The sequence below is a fragment of the Odontesthes bonariensis genome, chromosome 11 (genome assembly GCF_027942865.1).
Source record: "Odontesthes bonariensis isolate fOdoBon6 chromosome 11, fOdoBon6.hap1, whole genome shotgun sequence".
Taxonomy (NCBI): domain Eukaryota; kingdom Metazoa; phylum Chordata; class Actinopteri; order Atheriniformes; family Atherinopsidae; genus Odontesthes; species Odontesthes bonariensis.
Window position 1 is genome coordinate 7,292,190 of NC_134516.1, and position 24,855 is coordinate 7,317,044.

General features: G+C 44.6%; 1 protein-coding gene across 1 annotated transcript; it reads left to right on the top strand.

Annotated features, from left to right (window-relative positions):
* The first annotated feature begins 314 nt into the window (after positions 1–314).
* On the top strand, positions 315–23,945 carry LOC142391540 (NGFI-A-binding protein 1-like). Its single transcript, XM_075477377.1, has 8 exons — positions 315–760; positions 10,763–11,565; positions 12,623–12,756; positions 12,875–12,926; positions 13,838–13,957; positions 20,693–20,861; positions 22,027–22,179; positions 22,273–23,945. Exons 2-8 carry the CDS (start codon positions 10,765–10,767, stop codon positions 22,347–22,349), a joined length of 1,506 nt encoding a protein of 501 aa, XP_075333492.1. The 5' UTR covers positions 315–760; positions 10,763–10,764; the 3' UTR covers positions 22,350–23,945.
* The last annotated feature ends 910 nt before the right edge of the window (positions 23,946–24,855 follow it).

Here is a 24,855-nt window from a genome sequence, read left to right on the forward strand (position 1 = left end):
TATTACATTTAGGTCAGATTTGGTTCACATCTGGATCTTTTCTGACATGCATTTCCTCTTTATTTCATCATTTCGTGTCACTTCCAGGATACAAAGTGGATTCTCTTTGGATCTCTGGCCAAAAAACAGCAGTAAACTCAGAGGAAATAAATCCATCAAACCGCTCTCAGTCTAACTGGAACATGGTTTGGAACTCTTTCGGATGAGTACCTTGTGGTTTTTTACTGACTTTGTGTTTTAGTTTCTCATATTTTGTCAGCGCAGGCGGAAGCGTGCACGCTCCGCTGCGCGTGACTTGACGATGAGTAGTGCAGAGAGGTGGGGAGACGCTGGGAGAGGACTCGCACTCACTCACTCCCTCACACGCACACACACGCAACACACACTCTGAGGGAGAAGACGCACCAGAAGACGCACGAAGGTCAGCGGCTTTTCTCAGATACTCTGCGCGCGCTGCAGCAAAAAGGAAAAAAAAGTTTCCACGCAGCGAGGAGAGGAGTGCCGCTCGGTCTGAGCCAGAGAAGACAGACTTTGGCTCCCCGTTGAGATTATTTCTTCTTCATCATTTCATCTCTGAAATTCGTTTTTTTTTTTTTTTGCGTAACGCGCCCCGCTCCTGCTCCGCGAGGCTTTCTTTGTGCGCAAACTAAACTCCCCGGCTCTGTGTTGGTAAACAGTGAAGAGGAGCCAGAAGAAGGAGGAGAACGAGAGGAAGTGGATCCGGAACAGAGCGGACCGAAGGGGGCCAAACACTCAGCAGGTAAGCACCATTAGACCCGGGTTTGGTCGTGCGTGTGTCCGGCTGTTTCTGCTGTTTCTGCTGTTTTCTTCATCAACTTCTATCTGCTGCAAAGATCACGAGCCGGCGGCGCCGCGGACGCGCTTCCTCGTGGAAGAATATCATAGGAAATACGTGGAAATATCACTGGATGAGACGTGAAACTCGGCTCGTCCGCGCAGAAACTCCCCGAAGGAATAACGTAGCGAGGAAGAAATCATTTAGATGTCATTTCTCAGGCTACAGGCAGGGTTGGAAGTCCTCATTAAACGCTGTAAATATCGAATATTATCGTGAAATACGCAAAGCTGAGAGCGCTGTAGAAAAACTGCGCTTTAACCCACAGTTGGAGCTACTTTCTGTGCAGGATAAACGGTTTTTATCTGACTGTAACAGACGGTGAGACACCGGGGAGGCTCGCGGCTCCACTGGGAACCTTTCAGATGAATTACTGAAGGAATATTACAGCAATGATCAATTATCAAAGCATTTTATTCTTTGTGTCACTGTCAGCTGGGCTGCTGAGCTCACTTTGTGCTATTTTTAGCCCCATTTCAGCTGTATCTTCTCTGTGTTTGCTCTGAGGATGTTTCCAGGGTCACACACGCTCAGGATTCGCCTCTCAGGCTGTTTCCTCAATGAGAAAACTGTGAAATTCCTTCTTTATCACAGTCAAATCAAAGGATTCCTCCTCCAGATCACACGCCTGGCTCACCTCTGCAGGTGAGACCAGTCAAACTGGCTTTGAGAAGCCGGACACGCACTCATCTGCTGGTGTGCACATCAGTCAGGGAGCGTCTGAGCAGACAGATGAGGATCCATCAACAGGCTTTCTGATTCAAACTGTGGTGTTTGTGAAGCTGCCAGCGTGGTTTCACTCCATGCAACCTGCTGTAGTAACACTCAGTTATGTAGTTTACACACAGAAGGAGCAGAATGACACACATTTTTATTCTTTAGATAGAATTTTCTACATAACAATAGTTCAAATCCCCCAAAATATTCACTTTACTGTCTCACATGTGAATGCAAATGATCAAAAAGTCACATTTTAGACAGCAAAAGCAGAAGAAATTTGGTATTTTTGCTCAGATAAAAGAAATCAGATGTAACTGTGAAATCCAGCTTTGAGTTGTTGGACCTTCGACGAGAAGAAAATCTGCAGAACCGATTGTTACCTTTATTCATGAGAACACGGTTTATAAAATAAAATCAGAGTTAGTTCAGCTCTGAGCAGCTTTAAAGTGAACATCTGCTCTGAGCTCCTTCATCCTCCTGCACAGCCTGAACCCTCTCAGACAGCTTTCTGTCCTTTCTTTAAGGAGTCTTCAGGAACAGTTCTCCAGGCTTCTTGAAGGACATCCCAAAGCTCTTCTTTGGATGTGGGCTGCCTTTTGTTGCGTTCTCTGCCAACATGATCCCACACTGCTTCAGTAATGTTGAGCTCCGGGCTCTGGGGAGGATTCATCCCTCCATCAGACCTGCTGCCACTGATTTTCAGCCCACTTCTTGTGTCCTTTGGCACAGCTCAGCCTTTTCTCCCTGTTTCCCTTCCTTAAGAACGGCTTCCTGACAGCCACCCTTCCATGGAGCCCATTTCTGATGAGGCTTGGGCCAACAGCAGATGGATCAGCTGAAGGTCCAGATGCATCTCTCAGCTCCTGTGTCAGGTCTTTGCTGGATGTTTTCCTCTTTCTTAAGGACATCACTTTCAGATCCTGTTCATCTGCTGGAGATAGTTCTTTAGGCCTGACACTTCTTCTTCTGTCCTCCACTTGTCCAGTTTCCTCAAATGTTTTAAGGACACACTGCACACCATGCTGAGATATGCCAAGTTTTCAGCTAACAGCTCTTTGGGAATCACCTTGTTGCTGCAGAAATCCTGTTTTCTGTCTGTCACACTGTGTTATCTTTGCTGTTTTTCACACATGCAGCTAAAGAAATGGGAACAAATGATGTGTCTCTGTGACAGGCTGCTGGGAACAAAGTGCCTAAAGATCCAGTTTAAAACGGCTTCTTTGCTAAGTTGTCTGTTCTGTGTGGACACAGCTCTGGCTCATCCCTTGAGTTAGGAGCCTTTTTCCTGCCTGAATGGTTCACAGGTCAGAGTTAAGTGGCTTAACAAAGAAAAAACACATTAATCTGAACTGAAAATGGATGAAAAAGGCAGAAAATGTCCAAATAAAAGCTATCGATCGAGACCTCTGTAAAATATTACAGGAAAGTCTGACTGCTTGGAAGGAAAATATAAAGAAATGAGATCTGGATCAGGACTTCTGCTCCTTTAGAGTCATTTACTTTATCTGTTCCATCTAATAGATTTGACTCACTTCCTTAATTTTGTTGCAAAACAACGACTTTTAGTCATAATTTACCCTTTTTGTACAGTACAAAAGCATCATCCCTTGAGTTAGGAGCCTTTTTCCTGCCTGAACGGTTCACAGGTCAGAGTTAAGTGGCTTAAACAATGAAAAAATAACCCAAATATGACTGAAAATGAGTGAAAAAGCAGAAAATGACCAAATAAAAACTTTAAAAGATAAGAAAGTCCGGCTGCTTGGAAGCAAAATACTGACAGAAGTTAGAGGCTCGTGACTTTAGTGCAGCTCTGTACATTAAAAGCCTTCTTAGGCTTAAGAGATGTTTCCCATCAGAGCCGACGGTGGAGGAGGACGAGCGCCTTAAGACATGTTTTCATCATCAGCGCTAATGTTCTTTAAGTGACGCTTCATGTTATGTGAGCGATTATGTTCCTCCTCTACTCTTTCTGCTGCTCGAGTTGTTTGCAGCACGATTAAAAGCAGCAGCACAACAGGATATATCAGCAGCCTCTGAGTGATTCCCAGCACGAGACATTTACCTCGGGTTTAAAACACGTTCATGTCCTGCCACGTCTCAGCCAAACTAAATCTTACCAAGTGAATTTGTCTCATTTCTAGTCCAAATATCTCATTACACTTAATATAAGACACAACTGCCTAACAAGTACTATTTCAGCCAGATATAGGGACTTGTTTGAAGACAATACATCTGGAATATCTTGTTAAATGAAAAAGTCTTGAAAACAAATTGTTTTGAGTCATATTTCACATGAAACAAGCTTTTTTTTTTTTTTACATTTGAAGAGGTTTTTAAGCTAATTTCAAGATCACTTTTATCTCAAAAGTGCTAAATATCACATTTTATTTCAAGAAATCTGGACAAGCCGATTTTCACTAGTTCCATTGGCAGATTTTTTTGCTTATTTCAAGAAAAAACGTCTTTTATTTGTTGTTTTTTTTAACTTATTTTTGGAGGGGCATTTTTTCTGCCAATGGAACGAGTGAAAAAAAAGCTTGTTTCATATGAAATCTGACTCAAAACAATTTGTTTTCAAGACTTTTTCACTTAACAAGATATTCCAGTTGTATTGTATTAAAACAAGTCCCTATATCTGGCTGAAATGGTGCTTGTTAGGCAGTTGTGTCTTATATTAAGTGTAATGAGATACTCAATGAGGCAAATATACTTGGTAAGATTTAGATTTTTTCCAGTGAGAAGCTGCTTTTTGTGCTGTTTTAGGTTCCAACCGTGGCCCTCTGGCCCTCTGATAACTCAGGATGAGCGCAGCTTTTTATTCAGGCATCACAGCCGAGGTGCTGCAGCTGGTGAAGAAGCTTTGTCCTTCTGACTCCAACCTCTGAGCAAAGCGATTATTCCCCAACACCGTTTGTCCCGATCTCTGTTGAACTCGTCTGTTTTTGCTCGGAACAACACAAAGTCGCACGATTTACACTCAGAGAACCATTTTTTCCCCCGATTGAATACAAATTGGAGGTGAATGTTGCAGATTTTTCATTAAACTCCTAAAGATAACTAAAGATAAATGTTATATGGAGGCAGCATTTCTTTCATTGTACAGTAACTTGAGATAATATTTGTGCATTTATCATCCAACTAAATCTGGAAACCATCTGGACAGTTTTTGGGCTCGGCAGAATTGTAAAAATCACGATTTAAGGTGGAATTGTGTGGATCTTTGCCCTCTTTAGTCGTATAAGAGCTCGGAGCTGCTCTCAGGGAGTGATGAGCGGTTTTAATCCCTCGTTTTACCCAAATGTTTTATTTATTGTGTAAAAGTTGAACAGGACTCTGGGTGCGATCGCCTCGTGATGTTTCATTCTTAAGAAACTTCAGTGATTTCCACAGCGGATCCACAGAGATGCTGAAACTTTTGGAAAACGTTTGATTTGCTGCTTTCATCCACTTCAGTCTTGGATCAGCAGCTTGAATTTAGCTGCATTTGTGCCCGTTAGAGTGAAGTTATGTGAATAAACTGGATGGATCCGGTTGAGACATTAATTTATCTAAGAGCATAGATCATAAACTCGATTATATTCCCTTTTTTTTTCTCACAGCAAACTCCTCCTGGTGAGTCTGATCTTTTCAGCCCGTCTTCACCAGTTAAACCGACCGGTTTTCTTCTTCGTTTTTGTCTCAGGCAGCTTTTTGTCTTTGTCCTTCTCAGTCGGGCTCAGTCGACGCCTGCCTGACTCTCCGGGCCTATTCTGGGCGAGGCTAGCCCACCACCTACACATCCTGCAGGGGTGGAGAGAGGCATGTAGTCCTCCCAGCAACCCTGGCCTGCTGACTGCCACTCCTCTGTGAGCTGGGCCTCCGCAGGCCTCACAAGCAGAACAGAGGAAACAGAGGAAGAGTCCACAGCAAAGCCTGTGTTGGGGCTGAAGGCAGAGAGAAGGAGGACAGATACCAAAACCTTTTTTCTTTGGTTCAGTGTGCCGTTAAAGGGATAGTTCGCCTCTTTCGACATGAAGCTATATGACATCCCATATTACACTGGAAAAAATGCCCCTCCAAAAATAAGTTAAAAGAAAACAGCAAATAAAAGACGTTTTTGCTTGAAATAAGCAAAAAAATCTGCCAATGGAACGAGTGAAAATCGGCTTGTCAAGATTTCTTGAAATAAAATGTGATATTTAGGACTTTTGAGATAAAAGTGATCTTGAAATTAGCTTAAAAACTTCTTCAAATGTAAAAAAAAGAGCTTGTTTCATATGATATGTGATTCAAAACAAGATGTTTTCAAGACTTTTTCATTTAACAAGATATTCAAGATGTATTGTCTTCAAACAAGTCCCTATATCTGGCTGAAATGGTGCTTATTAGGCAGTTGTGTCTTATATTAAAGCTGCCGTCTGCAACTTTTTTTTAGTCATATTAGCTTGAACTGTCATGGGATTCTGGAAGTAGAATATTAAATAGGCTGTTTAGGAAAAATCCCGAATTCTGCAGCTCCCTCTGAAGCCTGTAATCGTGCTCGCAAAAATGGAGCGCTCCCGGCTGTTTTTAACCAATCACGTTAGGTTTATTATTAATCTATTATCTGAGCAGAACAGTCACCAACCACGTCTTCCATGCTGAGCGTGAGTCTGCCCCCAGCTTGTGTGCGCGCACACTGGTGTGAACTCACGTGCACAACCTCGTCCACAGAGGGGGAGGGACCTGAAAGTTGTATCGGTTCGAATTTTCCGACTTTAGACTCGGAATTTTGAAAACCTGCCGACGGCAGCTTTAAGTGTAATGAGATATTTGGACTAGAAATGAGACGAATATAAGAGACTTTGATTTTTTTCCAGTGCAGCAACATCATTTCTGAACATCTTCTTACCCCCTGCTGCGTCCTGTGAGCAGAGTTCCAGCCTCGTTTTGGTGTTGATGAAGGTAGTCCGGCTAGTTGGCTGGGGTTTAAAAAATAAAGCGTCTTGCTTCTCAAAACAATATGCGTTCAACAGAGTAATACATTTGCATCACAAAATGGTTCTCCAGGAAAAAGTCAGACCTCACAATCGCTTGGCGCTATTTTCTCTCCCTTCGTATCAATGCCTGCTGACAGCTGCGCCTGTTACGGTGTTTGCTGCTCGGTCTGCACTTCGGTCTGCACAGCAGGCAGTGATACGAAGGGAGAGAAAATAGCGCCAAGCGAGTGTGAGGTCTGACTTTTTTCTGGAGAGCGATTTTGTGATGCAAATGTATTACTCTGTTGAACGCACATTGTTTTGAGAAGCAAAACGCTTTATTTTTTAAACCCCAGCCAACTAGCCGGACTACCTTTATCAACACCAAAACGAGGCTGGAACTCTGCTCACAGGACGCAGCAGGGGGTAAGAAGATGTTCAGAAATGATGTTGCTGATATGGGATGTCACACAGCTTCATGTCAAAAGAGGCGAACTATCCCTTTAAAGCAGACGAGGAGAAGCTGCAGGTCGTCATTTCAGACGTTTAGCTCTGGGAAAGGCAGCTTTGTGGTGTTCACACAGCTAAATAAAGCGTTGTGGATAGGAACGTGTTTTAGAAGTTATTACAGCTCATACTGTACGACCTCGTGATTCCATCAGGGAGATTCGTTTAGAAAAATGTAGTTTATAGTCTCAAAAATGGGTTTAACCTGACATGGTCTGCCATACTTTTTATTTGTGTTTCTTTATGTTCACTTTGACCCTAAGAAGCAAAAATCAGACGGTCTGCTCTGCCGGAAACATCGCGGCCATTTTTAGTGTATGTACACTTCATTTTTTGATAGAAAATGTTGGAAAATTACAATTGACGCTTCATTGACAAATCCTCAGTGGGTTGGGTAAGCTGTCAATAAATGCATTCCAGATGCACAGAACACATGTGGAGACAACATCCAATTAAATTATAACTCTTAAAATACATTTCTACATGATTTTGGCTCAATTTAATGCAAAGAAATCAGTTTTTTTTTACCACTTTTTTCCAATGTTTTCATCTTTACTTCATTGGCAATAAATTATTTCCCCAAATTATGACATCAGTCAATATGCCATTCTGTTCACCAAACAGTATACTCATTCCACAGAAAAAATAAGAAAAATCCAACCAAAATCATTGGCTCTGTGATGATTTCACTGCTCGGCCTAGTTGGCGATCAACAGGCTCAAAAAAACGGATATCTGCTGCTAACAGGTATTAACTGCCTGTCCAACCTCAGGGTATTAACTGCCTGTCCTACCTCAGGGTATTAACTGCCTGTCCAACCTCAGGGTATTAACTGCCTGTCCAACCTCAGGGTATTAACTGCCTGTCCAACCTGAGGGTATTAACTGTCTGTCCTACCTCAGGGTATTAACTGCCTGTCCTACCTCAGGGTATTAACTGCCTGTCCTACCTCAGGGTATTAACTGGCTGTCCAACCTCAGGGTATTAACTGCCTGTCCAACCTCAGGGTATTAACTGCCTGTCCAACCTCAGGGTATTAACTGCCTGTCCAACCTCAGGGTATTAACTGCCTGTCCTACCTCAGGGTATTAACTGCCTGTCCTACCTCAGGGTATTAACTGCCTGTCCTACCTCAGGGTATTAACTGGCTGTCCAACCTCAGGGTATTAACTGCCTGTCCAACCTCAGGGTATTAACTGCCTGTCCAACCTCAGGGTATTAACTGCCTGTCCAACCTCAGGGTATTAACTGCCTGTCCAACCTCAGGGTATTAACTGCCTGTCCTACCTCAGGGTATTAACTGACTGTCCAACCTCAGGGTATTAACTGCCTGTCCAACCTCAGGGTATTAACTGCCTGTCCAACCTCAGGGTATTAACTGCCTGTAAAACCTCAGGGTATTAACTGCTTGTCCAACCTCAGGGTATTAACTGCCTGTCCAACCTCAGGGTATTAACTGCCTGTCCTACCTCAGGGTATTAACTGACTGTCCTACCTCAGGGTATTAACTGCCTGTCCAACCTCAGGGTATTAACTGCCTGTCCTACCTCAGGGTATTAACTGCCTGTCCTACCTCAGGGTATTAACTGCCTGTCCAACCTCAGGGTATTAACTGACTGTCCTACCTCAGGGTATTAACTGCCTGTCCTACCTCAGGGTATTAACTGCCTGTCCAACCTCAGGGTATTAACTGCCTGTCCTACCTCAGGGTATTAACTGCCTGTCCTACCTCAGGGTATTAACTGCCTGTCCAACCTCAGGGTATTAACTGCCTGTCCAACCTCAGGGTATTAACTGCCTGTCCTACCTCAGGGTATTAACTGACTGTCCTACCTCAGGGTATTAACTGCCTGTCCAACCTCAGGGTATTAACTGCCTGTCCTACCTCAGGGTATTAACTGACTGTCCAACCTCAGGGTATTAACTGACTGTCCTACCTCAGGGTATTAACTGCCTGTCCTACCTCAGGGTATTAACTGCCTGTCCAACCTCAGGGTATTAACTGCCTGTCCTACCTCAGGGTATTAACTGCCTGTCCAACCTGAGGGTATTAACTGCCTGTCCAACCTCAGGGTATTAACTGCCTGTCCTACCTCAGGGTATTAACTGCCTGTCCTACCTCAGGGTATTAACTGCCTGTCCTACCTCAGGGTATTAACTGCCTGTCCAACCTCAGGGTATTAACTGCCTGTCCAACCTCAGGGTATTAACTGCCTGTCCAACCTCAGGGTATTAACTGCCTGTCCAACCTCAGGGTATTAACTGCCTGTCCAACCTCAGGGTATTAACTGCCTGTCCTACCTCAGGGTATTAACTGCCTGTCCAACCTCAGGGTATTAACTGCCTGTCCAACCTCAGGGTATTAACTGCCTGTCCTACCTCAGGGTATTAACTGCCTGTCCTACCTCAGGGTATTAACTGCCTGTCCAACCTCAGGGTATTAACTGACTGTCCTACCTCAGGGTATTAACTGCCTGTCCAACCTGAGGGTATTAACTGCCTGTCCTACCTCAGGGTATTAACTGACTGTCCTACCTCAGGGTATTAACTGCCTGTCCTACCTCAGGGTATTAACTGCTTGTCCTACCTCAGGGTATTAACTGCCTGTCCTACCTCAGGGTATTAACTGACTGTCCTACCTCAGGGTATTAACTGCCTGTCCAACCTGAGGGTATTAACTGCCTGTCCTACCTCAGGGTATTAACTGCCTGTCCAACCTGAGGGTATTAACTGCCTGTCCTACCTCAGGGTATTAACTGCCTGTCCTACCTCAGGGGATTAACTGCCTGTCCAACCTCAGGGTATTAACTGTCTGTCCTACCTCAGGGTATTAACTGCCTGTCCAACCTCAGGGTATTAACTGCCTGTCCAACCTCAGGGTATTAACTGCCTGTCCTACCTCAGGGTATTAACTGCCTGTCCAACCTCAGGGTATTAACTGCCTGTCCTACCTCAGGGTATTAACTGCCTGTCCAACCTGAGGGTATTAACTGCCTGTCCAACCTGAGGGTATTAACTGCCTGTCCTACCTCAGGGTATTAACTGCCTGTCCAACCTGAGGGTATTAACTGCCTGTCCAACCTGAGGGTATTAACTGCCTGTCTTACCTCAGGGTATTAACTTACTGTCCAACCTCAGGGTATTAACTGCCTGTCCAACCTCAGGGTATTAACTGCCTGTAAAACCTCAGGGTATTAACTGCTTGTCCAACCTCAGGGTATTAACTGCCTGTCCAACCTCAGGGTATTAACTGCCTGTCCAACCTCAGGGTATTAACTGCCTGTCCTACCTCAGGGGATTAACTGCCTGTCCAACCTCAGGGTATTAACTGCCTGTCCTACCTCAGGGGATTAACTGCCTGTCCAACCTCAGGGTATTAACTGTCTGTCCTACCTCAGGGGATTAACTGCCTGTCCAACCTCAGGGTATTAACTGCCTGTCCAACCTCAGGGTATTAACTGCCTGTCCTACCTCAGGGTATTAACTGCCTGTCCAACCTGAGGGTATTAACTGCCTGTCCTACCTCAGGGTATTAACTGCCTGTCCAACCTGAGGGTATTAACTGCCTGTCCAACCTCAGGGTATTAACTGCCTGTCCAACCTCAGGGTATTAACTGCCTGTCCTACCTCAGGGTATTACCTGCCTGTCCAACCTCAGGGTATTAACTGCCTGTCCTACCTCAGGGTATTAACTGGTGTTTTGCCCTCAGTGGGTATTAACCAGTGTTTTGCCCTCTCTCAGGCATGGCGGCGGTGTTGCCCAGGACCCTGGGGGAGCTGCAGCTCTACAGGATCCTGCAGCGGGCCAACCTGCTCTACTACTACGAGGCGTTCATCCAGCAGGGCGGCGACGACGTGCAGCAGCTGTGCGAGGCCGGCGAGGAGGAGTTCCTGGAGATCATGGCGCTCGTTGGCATGGCGAGCAAGCCGCTGCACGTGCGGCGCCTCCAGAAGGCGCTGCGCGACTGGGTCACCAACCCGGCCATCTTCAACCAGCCGCTCACCTCGCTGCCCGTCTGCAGCATCCCCGTCTACAAGCTCCCCGAAGGCTCGCCCACGCTGCTCGGCGCTCAGGACCGCGCCAACACCGCCAGCGTCAAGATGCCCAAAGCGGTCGCCGCGGCGTGCTCCGACCCGGCGAAGCTGGACGTGGCGAGGGACAAAGTGTCGGCCGGGTCGCCCCTGCAGGGCGGCAGCGAGGCTCGGTTCTGGTCGGGCCACAGCAACGACAGCGAGCACAGCCTGTCGCCGTCGGACCTCGGCTCGCCGTCCTCCCCCAGAGACGCGCTGGAGGCTCTGGACGCCGCGGCCGTGCAGTCGGTCCTGGAGTGCGTGGACAGGATGGCGCCCGGACTCCCCAAGACGGACCTGGCCGAGGTCAAAGAGCAGCTGAAGAACAACAAGAAACTGGCCAAGATGATCGGGCACATCTTCGAAATGAGCGACGACGACCCCCGACGGGAGGAGGAGATCAGGAAGTACAGCGCCATATATGGGCGGTTCGACTCCAAGAGGAGGGACGGCAAACACCTGACGCTGCACGAGGTGAGCAGACAGTTAATGAGCCCACTAACTGTTCTGATTAGGTTCGGATCATAGACACCTGTATGGAAGTTTTTCTGTGCTATCAGAGTTTGAATACGAATTTCTAATATTGAATTTTTACAGCATCAAAATCTTTGACTTTGATTTTGAAAAACCAACAGTGTAAAAAAAAACTCTATTTCTAAATACAAAAATCAGTGTAAAAAAAAAATCTAAAAAAATTCAGTGGAAAAAAATTAAATTTTAAAAAATTTAGTGGAAAAAAAATTCAACTTCAAAAAATTCAGTGAAAAAAATTCAGTGGTAAAAAATTAAACTTAAAAAAAATTTACTTAATAAAATTCAGTGGTAAAAAATTAAACTTAAAAAAATTTACTTAAAAAAATTCAGTGATAAAAAATTAAACTTAAAAAAATTCTACTTCAAAAAAATTCTGTGGAAAAAAATTCAACTTAAAAAAATTCAGTGGTAAAAAATTCAACTTAAAAAAATTTTACTTAATAAAATTCAGTGGTAAAAAATTAAACTTAAAAAAATTTTACTTAAAAAAATTCAGTGGTAAAAATTCAACTTAAAAAAAATTTACTTAAAAAAATTCAGTGGAAAAAGAACCAGACTCAACATCCGGATAAAACAGGGAGAAGCAATCGATCCCCGTCTCAATTCATCCAACGGCAGCCAATCAAGTTACGCTCCATTGGACAGATCAGCTCAATAGATATTAAGTAATATCTATTACTCTATTTTATTAACACAAATGGCAAATAAAGTAAACTCACTCACTGAAGCACCATCACCTGCGTTGGTGGACACGGCTGATCTGTCCAATGGAGCGGAAATTGATTGGCTGCCGTTTTGAAGTTGAATTTTTTTCCACTAAATTTTTTTTTAGAAATAGATTTTTTTTTTTACACTGTTGGTTTTTCAAATTCAAAGTCTGATTTTGATGCTGTAAAAATTCCATATTAGAAATTCATATTCAAACTCTGATGGCGCAGAAAAACCTCCATACAGGTTTTTTTCTCTGTAAGCTGACTCGTCTGTGTGTGATGTGCAGCTGACGGTGAACGAGGCGGCGGCCCAGCTCTGTATGAGGGACATGGCTCTGCTGACACGCCGGGACGAGCTGTTCGGACTCGCCCGGCAGATTTCCAGGGAGGTCACCTACAAATACACCTACCGCACCAGCAAGTAAGAGCCGGCCTTCACAGCTCCATACATGGCGTCAGATACGCAGAGTAAAGAATTATTTAATTAATTCTGCAGCATGAAAGTGCTTAAAAGCGCGTTTCTTGATGTTTCTCTGCAGGTCTCGCTGTGGAGACAGAGACGAACCGTCCCCCAAAAGGATCAAAACGGAGGTAAAACCAGCTGGAAAAATGCCCCTCCAAAAATAAGTAAAAAAAAACAGCAAATACGAGACGTTTTTGCTTGAAATAAGCAAAAAAATCTGCCAATGGAACTAGTGAAAATCGGCTTGTCCAGATTTCTTGAAATAAGATGTGATATTTAGGACTTTTGAGATAAAAGTGATCTTGAAATTAGCTTAAAAACCTCTTCAAATGTCAAAAAAAGCTTGTTTCATATGAAATCCGACTCAAAACAATTTGTTTTCAAGACTTTTTCATTCAAACAAGTCTCTATATCTGGCTGAAATGGTGCTTGTTAGGCAGTTGTGTCTTATATTAAGTGTAATGAGATATTTTGACTAGAAATGAGACAAAAATACTTGGTAAGACTTTGATTTTTTCCGGTGTAATTGTAGCCATACTGCATCAAGATTTCCTTCCTGATGTTGATAATTACATTCTGACAGGATTAAATAAGTCTTTGACCCCTTTAATGATGTCGGAGCTCCTGACGGGTTCATTTGAAATGTAGAAAATGGCAGCTTTGGCAGCCGAGGCTGCTTTGTGTTCGGTGCTGAGGAGCTGAAAGCTCAGAGCAGCCAAAGCCTTGAACGGAGAACAAAGCGCTATCTCAGCGCTCCTTTGGCTGAGAGTCGTCTTTGAATGGCTCCTCTCAGCGCGAGAAGTGATGATGGGAAACATGTGGCGGCCGCGGGCTCCGCCGGGACCTTTAGAGGACCGCCGGTCCGCAGATAAGCCCACACCTGCGAGCTGCAGAGAGGGGGAATTCCTGCAGAGGTCTGGGCCGAAAACCTTCCAGAAACTGATAAAAAGGGGGATTATATCCACCTTTAACTGTAAAAACAACAGCTTTTATGTATGCACGCGCTCTAAAACTGGATGTGTTTTTCTGTGTTCTTCAGGAGAACTTCTTCGACATCCAGGAGGCGCTGCAGGCCATCCACATGAGGCAGGAGATGCTGAGGGAGCAGCTGGCCTGCGCCAAGTCCAAAGGAGAGGAAACCGTCGGGCGCAACCTGCAGGTAGGCGGGCGGAAAAGACGTAAACCGGCGCCTCAGAACACCAGCAGTGACAGAACACGGGAAACTTTTCATTTGTCCGCAGTCGAAAGCAAAGAAGCTGACAGACACACAAAGTGTCCCCCGAGCTCCGTCCTCACCACAGACTGTGATGTTTAATGCTTCAACCGCTTTTAGTATGACTCGTGGATCAATCCGCCACGTTAAGTAGTCCCTCACAGTTTTCCTGTTTAATGCTTCAACCGCTTTTAGTATGACTCGTGGATCAATCCGCCACGTTAAGTAGTCCCTCACACCGACTGATCCTGAAGAGAGGAGAACATGCAGATGTTCATTAGTCTGAATCCTCAGCTGCTGCAGATGTTCATTAGTCTGAATCCTCAGCTGCAGATGTTCATTAGTCTGAATCCTCAGCAGCTGCAGATGTTCATTAGTCTGAATCCTCAGCTGCAGATGTTCATTAGTCTGAATCCTCAGCTGACGATGTTCATTAGTCTGAATCCTCAGCTGCTGCAGATGTTCATTAGTCTGAATCCTCAGCAGCTGCAGATGTTCATTAGTCTGAATCCTCAGCAGCTGCAGATATTCATTAGTCTGAATCCTCAGCTGCAGATGTTCATTAGTCTGAATCCTCAGCAGCTGCAGATGTTCATTAGTCTGAATCCTCAGCTGCAGATGTTCATTAGTCTGAATCCTCAGCTGCAGATGTTCATTAGTCTGAATCCTCAGCTGCTGCAGATGTTCATTAGTCTGAATCCTCAGCTGCTGCAGATGTTCATTAGTCTGAATCCTCAGCTGCAGATGTTCATTAGTCTGAATCCTCAGCAGCAGATGTTCATTAGTCTGAATCCTCAGCTGCTGCAGATGTTCATTAGTCTGAATCCTCAGCTGCTGCAGATGTTCATTAGTCTGAATCCTCAGCTGCTGCAGATGTTCATTAGTCTGAATCCTCAGCAGCTGCAGATGTTCATTAGTCTGAATCCTCAGCTGCTGCAGATGTTCATTAGTCTGAATCCTCAGCTGCAGATGTTCATTAGTCTGAATCCTCAGCTGCTGCAGATGTTCATTAGTCTGAATCCTCAGCTGCTGCAGATGTTCATTAGTCTGAATCCTCAGCTGCTGCAGATGTTCATTAGTCTGAATCCTCAGCTGCTGCAGATGTTCATTAGTCTGAATCCTCAGCAGCTGCAGATGTTCATTAGTCTGAATCCTCAGCTGCAGATGTTCATTAGTCTGAATCCTCAGCTGCTGCAGATGTTCATTAGTCTGAATCCTCAGCTGCAGATGTTCATTAGTCTGAATCCTCAGCTGCAGATGTTCATTAGTCTGAATCCTCAGCTGCAGATGTTCATTAGTCTGAATCCTCAGCTGCTGCAGATGTTCATTAGTCTGAATCCTCAGCTGCAGATGTTCATTAGTCTGAATCCTCAGCTGCTGCAGATGTTCATTAGTCTGAATCCTCAGCTGCAGATGTTCATTAGTCTGAATCCTCAGCTGCAGATGTTCATTAGTCTGAATCCTCAGCTGCTGCAGATGTTCATTAGTCTGAATCCTCAGCTGCAGATGTTCATTAGTCTGAATCCTCAGCTGCAGATGTTCATTAGTCTGAATCCTCAGCTGCTGCAGATGTTCATTAGTCTGAATCCTCAGCTGCAGATGTTCATTAGTCTGAATCCTCAGCTGCTGCAGATGTTCATTAGTCTGAATCCTCAGCTGCTGCAGATGTTCATTAGTCTGAATCCTCAGCTGCAGATGTTCATTAGTCTGAATCCTCAGCTGCTGCAGATGTTCATTAGTCTGAATCCTCAGCTGCTGCAGATGTTCATTAGTCTGAATCCTCAGCAGCTGCAGATGTTCATTAGTCTGAATCCTCAGCTGCAGATGTTCATTAGTCTGAATCCTCAGCTGCTGCAGATTTTCATTAGTCTGAATCCTCAGCTGCTGCAGATGTTCATTAGTCTGAATCCTCAGCTGCAGATATTCATTAGTCTGAATCCTCAGCTGCTGCAGATGTTCATTAGTCTGAATCCTCAGCTGCAGATGTTCATTAGTCTGAATCCTCAGCTGCTGCAGATGTTCATTAGTCTGAATCCTCAGCTGCAGATGTTCATTAGTCTGAATCCTCAGCTGCTGCAGATGTTCATTAGTCTGAATCCTCAGCTGCAGATGTTCATTAGTCTGAATCCTCAGCTGCTGCAGATGTTCATTAGTCTGAATCCTCAGCTGCAGATGTTCATTAGTCTGAATCCTCAGCTGCAGATGTTCATTAGTCTGAATCCTCAGCTGCTGCAGATGTTCATTAGTCTGAATCCTCAGCTGCTGCAGATGTTCATTAGTCTGAATCCTCAGCTGCTGCAGATGTTCATTAGTCTGAATCCTCAGCAGCTGCAGATGTTCATTAGTCTGAATCCTCAGCTGCAGATGTTCATTAGTCTGAATCCTCAGCTGCAGATGTTCATTAGTCTGAATCCTCAGCAGCTGCAGATGTTCATTAGTCTGAATCCTCAGCTGCAGATGTTCATTAGTCTGAATCCTCAGCTGCTGCAGATGTTCATTAGTCTGAATCCTCAGCTGCTGCAGATGTTCATTAGTCTGAATCCTCAGCTGCTGCAGATGTTCATTAGTCTGAATCCTCAGCTGCTGCAGATGTTCATTAGTCTGAATCCTCAGCTGCTGCAGATGTTCATTAGTCTGAATCCTCAGCTGCTGCAGATGTTCATTAGTCTGAATCCTCAGCTGCAGATGTTCATTAGTCTGAATCCTCAGCTGCTGCAGATGTTCATTAGTCTGAATCCTCAGCTGCTGCAGATGTTCATTAGTCTGAATCCTCAGCAGCTGCAGATGTTCATTAGTCTGAATCCTCAGCTGCTGCAGATGTTCATTAGTCTGAATCCTCAGCTGCAGATGTTCATTAGTCTGAATCCTCAGCTGCAGATGTTCATTAGTCTGAATCCTCAGCAGCTGCAGATGTTCATTAGTATGAATCCTCAGCTGCTGCAGATGTTCATTAGTCTGAATCCTCAGCTGCTGCAGATGTTCATTAGTCTGAATCCTCAGCTGCTGCAGATGTTCATTAGTCTGAATCCTCAGCTGCTGCAGATGTTCATTAGTCTGAATCCTCAGCTGCTGCAGATGTTCATTAGTCTGAATCCTCAGCTGCAGATGTTCATTAGTCTGAATCCTCAGCTGCTGCAGATGTTCATTAGTCTGAATCCTCAGCTGCAGATGTTCATTAGTCTGAATCCTCAGCTGCAGATGTTCATTAGTCTGAATCCTCAGCTGCAGATGTTCATTAGTCTGAATCCTCAGCTGCAGATGTTCATTAGTCTGAATCCTCAGCTGCAGATGTTCATTAGTCTGAATCCTCAGCAGCTGCAGATGTTCATTAGTCTGAATCCTCAGCTGCAGATGTTCATTAGTCTGAATCCTCAGCTGCAGATGTTCATTAGTCTGAATCCTCAGCTGCTGCAGATGTTCATTAGTCTGAATCCTCAGCTGCTGCAGATGTTCATTAGTCTGAATCCTCAGCTGCTGCAGATGTTCATTAGTCTGAATCCTCAGCTGCTGCAGATGTTCATTAGTCTTAATCCTCAGCTGCTGCAGATGTTCATTAGTCTGAATCCTCAGCAGCTGCAGATGTTCATTAGTCTGAATCCTCAGCTGCTGCAGATGTTCATTAGTCTGAATCCTCAGCTGCAGATGTTCATTAGTCTGAATCCTCAGCTGCTGCAGATGTTCATTAGTCTGAATCCTCAGCTGCTGCAGATGTTCATTAGTCTGAATCCTCAGCTGCTGCAGATGTTCATTAGTCTGAATCCTCAGCTGCAGATGTTCATTAGTCTGAATCCTCAGCTGCTGCAGATGTTCATTAGTCGGAATCCTCAGCTGCTGCAGATGTTCATTAGTCTGAATCCTCAGCTGCTGCAGATGTTCATTAGTCTGAATCCTCAGCTGCTGCAGATCTTCATTAGTCTGAATCCTCAGCTGCAGATGTTCATTAGTCTGAATCCTCAGCAGCAGATGTTCATTAGTCTGAATCCTCAGCTGCTGCAGATGTTCATTAGTCTGAATCCTCAGCAGCAGATGTTCATTAGTCTGAATCCTCAGCTGCTGCAGATGTTCATTAGTCTGAATCCTCAGCTGCTGCAGATGTTCATTAGTCTGAATCCTCAGCTGCTGCAGATGTTCATTAGTCTGAATCCTCAGCTGCTGCAGATGTTCATTAGTCTGAATCCTCAGCTGCAGATGTTCATTAGTCTGAATCCTCAGCTGCAGATGTTCATTAGTCTGAATCCTCAGCTGCAGATGTTCATTAGTCTGAATCCTCAGCTGCAGATGTTCATTAGTCTGAATCCTCAGCTGCTGCAGATGTTCATTAGTCTGAATCCTCAGCTGCAGATGTTCATTAGTCTGAATCCTCAGCTGCAGATGTTCATTAGTCTGAATCCTCAGCTGCAGATGTTCATTAGTCTGAATCCTCAGCTGCTGCAGATGTTCATTAGTCTGAATCCTCAGCTGCAGATGTTCATTAGTCTGAATCCTCAGCTGCAGATGTTCATTAGTCTGAATCCTCAGCTGCTGCAGATGTTCATTAGTCTGAATCCTCAGCAGCTGCAGATGTTCATTAGTCTGAATCCTCAGCTGCTGCAGATGTTCATTAGTCTGAATCCTCAGCAGCAGATGTTCTCAGCAGCAGATGTTCTCAGCAGCAGATGTTCTCAGCAGCAGATTTTCTCAGCCGCAGATGTTTTCAGCAGCAGATGTTCTCAGCTGCAGATGTTCTCAGCAGCAGATGTTCTCAGCTGCAGATGTTCTCAGCTGCAGATGTTCTCAGCAGCAGATGTTCTCAGCTGCAGATGTTCTCAGCTTTAGATGTTCTCAGCTGTAGATGTTCTCAGCAGCAGATGTTTTCAGCTGCAGATGTTTTCAGCTGCAGATGTTTTCAGCTGCAGATGTTTTCAGCAGCAGATGTTTTCAGCTGCAGATGTTCTCAGCAGCAGATTTTCTCATCCGCAGATGTTTTCAGCAGCAGATGTTCTCAGCTGCAGATGTTCTCAGCAGCAGATGTTCTCAGCTGCAGATGTTCTCAGCTGCAGATGTTCTCAGCAGCAGATGTTCTCAGCTGCAGATGTTCTCAGCTTAAATGTTCTCAGCTGTAGATGTTCTCAGCAGCAGATGTTTTCAGCTGCAGATGTTTTCAGCTGCAGATGTTTTCAGCTGCAGATGTTTTCAGCAGCAGATGTTCTCAGCAGCAGATGTTTTCAGCTGCAGATGTTCTCAGCAGCAGATGTTCTCAGCCGCAGATGTTCTCAGCAGCAGATGTTCTCAGCAGCAGATGTTTTCAGCAGCAGATGTTCTCAGCAGCAGATGTTTTCAGCTGCAGATGTTTTCAGCTGCAGATGTTTTCAGCTGCAGATGTTCTCAGCAGCAGATGTTTTCAGCAGCAGATGTTTTCAGCTGCAGATGTTCTCAGCAGCAGATGTTCTAAGCTGTAGATGTTCTCAGCAGCAGATGTTTTCAGCAGCAGATGTTCTCAGCAGCAGATGTTCTCAGCAGCTGGATCCAGTGACGCTCTGCATTGTTTCCATCCTGTTTGTTCCTAATAAGAGTCGGGATGTCTCTGGTAACTCATTACCCAGAAGGCATGTGTGCTCCTTCACCTCCTCGGGTGTGTAACGCGCACACATCTGGCTTCATGCACATCTGGCTTCATGCACATCTGAGCGTGTGTTCGGCTCCATCAGTGTTTGTGTGGCAGCAGTTACAGTCGTCACACTGATGAGATTTCATGGCTGCGTCTGCTCGCCCTGTGAGGATGCAAAGAGCGTCCTGCGGTGATTTAAAGCGACAGCGACGTGCAAACAGACGATAAGCAGGCGCTGCGTTTCTTTCCTCAAACAGAAGAGTGTTTATGGATCAGCGGCTGTGATTACAAACTTTAAATATACATCAGTTCTGCAGTCAGTTTGAGACGTGCAGGTGCACAAAAGTTCTCCATTTCAAGTCGGTCCTACACAGATATGTTTAGACAGCCTCCAAAGAAAGAATCCAGAGCTTTTATGTGAATTCTGTCCACATATTCTACTCTTTCTGTGTTTTTATTCATGCAATCCATGTAAACTTTACAGCCTAAAGCACAGTTTAAAATAGATTATCTGCTATTTTTTATCATGGAAATAAGTACAATTTTTAAATAACTTCCTTTCTTTATCAGTTTTCCTTATTTAGAATTTGAAACCAGCTGTGCAGAGAGTTCCCTCAGAGCAGAGGAGCTCATTACGTCTAAAACCTGAAGTCAGGGAGGCCGACTCCCTAAAAGCTCAAAGCTGCTCTGATTGGTCGGCTTTACTGGCCTGAACAGACGCTACATCTCTGTCAGTTCAGCTGAAGTTTCATAAAGTTTTATCATTTCAAACAATTCATGTTAAAGGAACATTCAATAAAACATTTAATATACAATATTTGACAACTTTAATGTTTTATTAGTCTTCGAAGCATAAAATCTGATTTTCATAAGAGTTATTTAATCATTTAATTCCGCATTAAAGAGCTTTTATATTCAGAAATCGATTTATTTCTCTTGTATTATCTGTCTGAGACGCTTCGCTTTAGCTCCTGTCTCTTTAAGAGCCGCCCCCCACCCCCCCTTAAAATAAGTACAGGAAGACTTCAGATCACATCACAGGAAAAGCCTCCACGTTCCTGTTAAATCCTCAGTTTGGTTTCTCTGTCTGTCAGATGCAGCTGGAGCGTCTGTTGGCGAGGCAGATGGAGATCCTGCAGGACGCCGCCGTCCAGGAGCGACTCCAGGCTCTGGACTGGAGGATCCCCCCCGCCGCCTTAAAGTACCTCAACGACGCCCAGAATACCAACGGAGCCGCCGCCGACGCCAGCAGAGACAGCCAAGGTGTGGCGAGTCATCGCCGGTCGATTACTGGGGAATCTTTACTCAGAATCTGCCTTTGATTCGCAGTTTGTGCCCAAATTGTTGCATTTTTACATCCTTTATTCTTTAGAAAACTTAGATCGATAAACTTCTTTCAGTGAAAGCGTGTTTTTCTGCTCGGTGTTTCTGGAGTGTAATGTGCAGACTTATCCGATGCTGTGAGAGTGGAAACAGAGCTGATAGGTGCAGGTTTTCCACACCCGGCTGTGACAGTCGTCACCTCTTTTTCATCTTCGTTTGTTTCTGCTCCGACTCCTCAAACACCGACGGGGTGAGGGGGGGGCACATCATTATTCAGGCTCTTACTTCTCCTCCAGGCTTCATCTCATTTTTATCCTTTTCCTCCCTCACCCACTCCCGACAGCTCATTATACTGCTGTTCCCACAAATCCCACAATGCACCTGTAATTATGGCGCCCACGCCTGTTTACCTCGAGCCAGTTGCCTGGAGGGGGGCGTCTCTCTCCTCCCCTTCTCCTGCTCTGCTTTTCTTCCTTTCCCCCCCTTTGCATCTTTTGTTATTTCTTCTTCTCTCTCCACACTGCTGTTTGTTTTACTCTCTGATGGTTTCTTCTCCTTAATTTGTTCCTTTCTTCTTCTTCTTCTTCTTCTCTTTCTCCTGTCCTTCTTGTTTAAAGTAAACGTTCACACTGGAAAAAATGCCCCTCCAAAAATGAGTAAGAAAAACAACAAATAAAAGACGTTTTTGCTTGAAATAAGAAAATAAATCTGTCAATGGAACTAGTGAAAATCGGCTTGTCCAGATTTCTTGAAATAAGATGTGATATTTGGGACTGTTGAGATAAAAGTGATCTTGAAATTATCTTAAAAACCTCTTCAAATGTCAAAAAAAGCTTGTTTCATTTAACAAGATATTCCAGATGTATTGTCTTCAAACAAGTCCCTATATCTGGCTGAAATGGTGCTTGTTAGGCAGTTGTGTCTTATATTAAGTGTAATGAGATATTTTGACTAGAAATTAGACTTGGTATATACTTGGTAAGACTTTGATTTTTTCCAGTGCAAATTTAAAGAGAAGAGGTTAGATTTCCAGAAGAAGTCGTGATGATACGATGTGGAAAAGTCCTGATCCAGAAACCGTAAACTTGTCCTCCTCATTTTCCAGACGATCGACCAATCAACTTGCGGGTGGTCAGTCAGAGCATGCAGGAAGGTGACCTCCCTTTGGGCAAGCAGCTCGCCAACGAGCTGAAGCGCCATCACAATCACAACCACAACCACAACCACAACACAGATGAGACCAAAACACCAGCAACAGGTCAGTGACGTTGGTCATCTGGAGCCGTTGTGCTTTAAAGGTGCCTCATTGTAAACGCCTATGCTGATGATGCTGTCTTATCCGTGTCTTCAGAAAACGGGACATCACAGCGGGCGTCCAGCACCGCAGACAAGAAGACCATCAAATCAGAGCCAGAAGACTCCACATAGTGCCTCCCACCCACCCCTCCGCCCCCCACCAACCCTCCCCCCTCTTCATTCTACTCACACCTTACAGTATGCAGTTATTACCCGTCAATAGATACTAAGCAAGCACAGCCACAGTAGAGCCTTAACAACCAACGTTGCCTCATGAATAGCATTTATTTTTCTTCAATCTTGTCTTTTTGTTTCTTTGTTTTGAAAAGTATTTGCCAAAGCACCTGCGAGCGTGCCGCGGCGCCGCTCGGCGCTCCGCAGGTCTTTGTTGATTCGATGTTCGTGTAATTTAAAGAGCGATCCGTTGAAGACTTCTGTAAACTCTTTACCTCTGCCTGGGAGTTGCTTTTGTTGCTTTCTGTGGACGGCGAGCTGCCGGGCTGACTCTTAACTCTGGAAGTGGAAACTTTAAGGTCCCTGCCTGCTGATGTGACAGCGTTCACGTCCGCATTGATGCCTCCAAATTTATTTAGATGACTCTTAATCTTTAGTGTAACTTATTTGAAGTTTATAAATGAGAACAGCTTAGAGGAAAGTAACCTGGATCCACGCTATAACTGACCTGGTTCTGCCTTTGTCCTCACTCCACCTCTGCACCAAGTTTAGACTCCATTCCAGACTCGACACGCCGGATATCCTCAGTCACGCATCTCATGTTGTAACTGACATCACTGACATCGTGTACATGCAGTAACTATATATTCATCTTTAATCTCCAGAATACTCAGTTGATGGCTTAATATTACCCAAGAAAAGCAATTAAATATTTCAAAAATAGTTGAAAAGCTAGCTTCATTACAACTTCCCCCGAACAAATAGGTTTAAATATAGATCCTGTTAATATTTCAAAGACCTTTCACTTCATGGTTTAGAGGACTGAGAGTTATTATTACAGTGGACTGTTGGACTTTTTGTGGTTTTTAGAGATCTCCTTCATGAGAGGAAGGAGAAGGCTGATTATTATTGATTTGAGGACAGGCACTATATTTAATTTATTTAAAATCTTCTTTCCTAAAAACATGTCTGATATAATATCTGTGAGATGATAACAGTGTGATAAGAAAGCAGCGGCACTTTTTCTGTGATCTGCACTGAACATTTGTGGTGTCAGAGCAGCGGATTCACTCTTCAGTAGGGTCACACGGCACTGACAGGATCGGATTATTGGCTAAATTACAATCAGACTGAGTTATTAAGTGCACTATCAGAAATAGGCGAACAGTACGAGTCCTTTTTTGTCCCCTGAGGTACAATCTGTACTAATGTACCCCCTAGGGTTAATTATTGGACCTAAAGGGACCTATATGTACCTTTTTGAGGGTCCAAAAGGTACATATATGTACTCGAGTGGTAAAAGGTACATGTATGTACCTTTTTTTCTACATTCTGGGGTACAATAGACAGTCTGTGTTAGGCTACTTCAGTATAAGGGTACAAAATTGCCACCAGAGGTACAAGATTGGTCTCTGTAAGGTACAAACCACAAGGGTACAAAACTATACCTTCCGAGGGTACTGCCCCCGTGACAAGCCATCGTAGCCCTAAAGGTACAATTCTGTACTTTATTTTCTGAGAGTGTGCATGTAGACACCTTAATCTGACTAAGAATGGGATTCAGACCCCGAGATAACTGCGTTGAAAGTCACTCTAAACCTGCTTGTAGACGCTGAAGCACGTGGTGAATCAGACTTTGCGTTCTGCGCATGCTCCAGATGTTTTCCCGGGGTCGTGACCCGGAAGTCAAAGGAGACGATATTCCTGTTGTTGTCGCCGTCAGAAACAAACAAACAACGCGATGGAGAATGCTCCGTTGGGCATCGAGTTTGTGCAACAAGCAGCTCATAGGGACGTAGCTTCATCTGGCTCTGCGTTCTCCATCTTTCTCCAATGCCTGAGTTTGTTGTTGTTGTTGGTGGTGAAGAGGTCAACAGGAAGTGGCTCTATTAGCAACAGCTGGAACGGGTACAGCGCCACCTATCACACCGGGGTATGACACGCTTTGTGCCTCTGATCCCATTCATTCACCGCCATATATCCAAGGAGAATTACCCTTTCTCAACTCAGTCTGATTGTAATTTAGCCAATAATCCGATCCTTTTAGCGCCATGTGACCCCACTGAGCGAGTGTGGTCGAACCCTCATCGCACCTTCCTGTAACTCTATGACGTGTAGAAAAAGAATATGGCCCTTTACTTCCTGTGTGCTTCCACCTGGAAGACCAGCGACAGGGAGAGCTGAACGCTTCTTTAAAGGACATTTTCACACTAAATGTGCACCAACAAAAATCAGGAGAGACTTGTTTGTGTCTGATCTGGCAACCCTGACGTCTCTTAAAGAAAAAACACAGCCCAGAGGCATCTACACGTCAGCCCGTTTCATTTCATATCATTTGTGCTGCTTGCGGTGCATCGTCTCCTGGTGGAGGATCTTTGGTGCAGCCATGCCGACAAAGCTGCTAGAAACGGGCTTCAGGACTCGAGCGGTGTCGGAGCAGTTCAACACGATGCTCTGTTTGTGT

Bases quoted from the DNA above. Each gene is read 5' to 3' on its own strand.
- LOC142391540 (XM_075477377.1), top strand. From the start codon at position 10,765: ATGGCGGCGGTGTTGCCCAGGACCCTGGGGGAGCTGCAGCTCTACAGG. The intron at 12,757-12,874 runs GTAAGAGCCGGC...GTTTCTCTGCAG, and splicing joins TACACCTACCGCACCAGCAA to GTCTCGCTGTGGAGACAGAG. The intron at 20,862-22,026 runs GTGTGGCGAGTC...CTCATTTTCCAG, and splicing joins CGCCAGCAGAGACAGCCAAG to ACGATCGACCAATCAACTTG.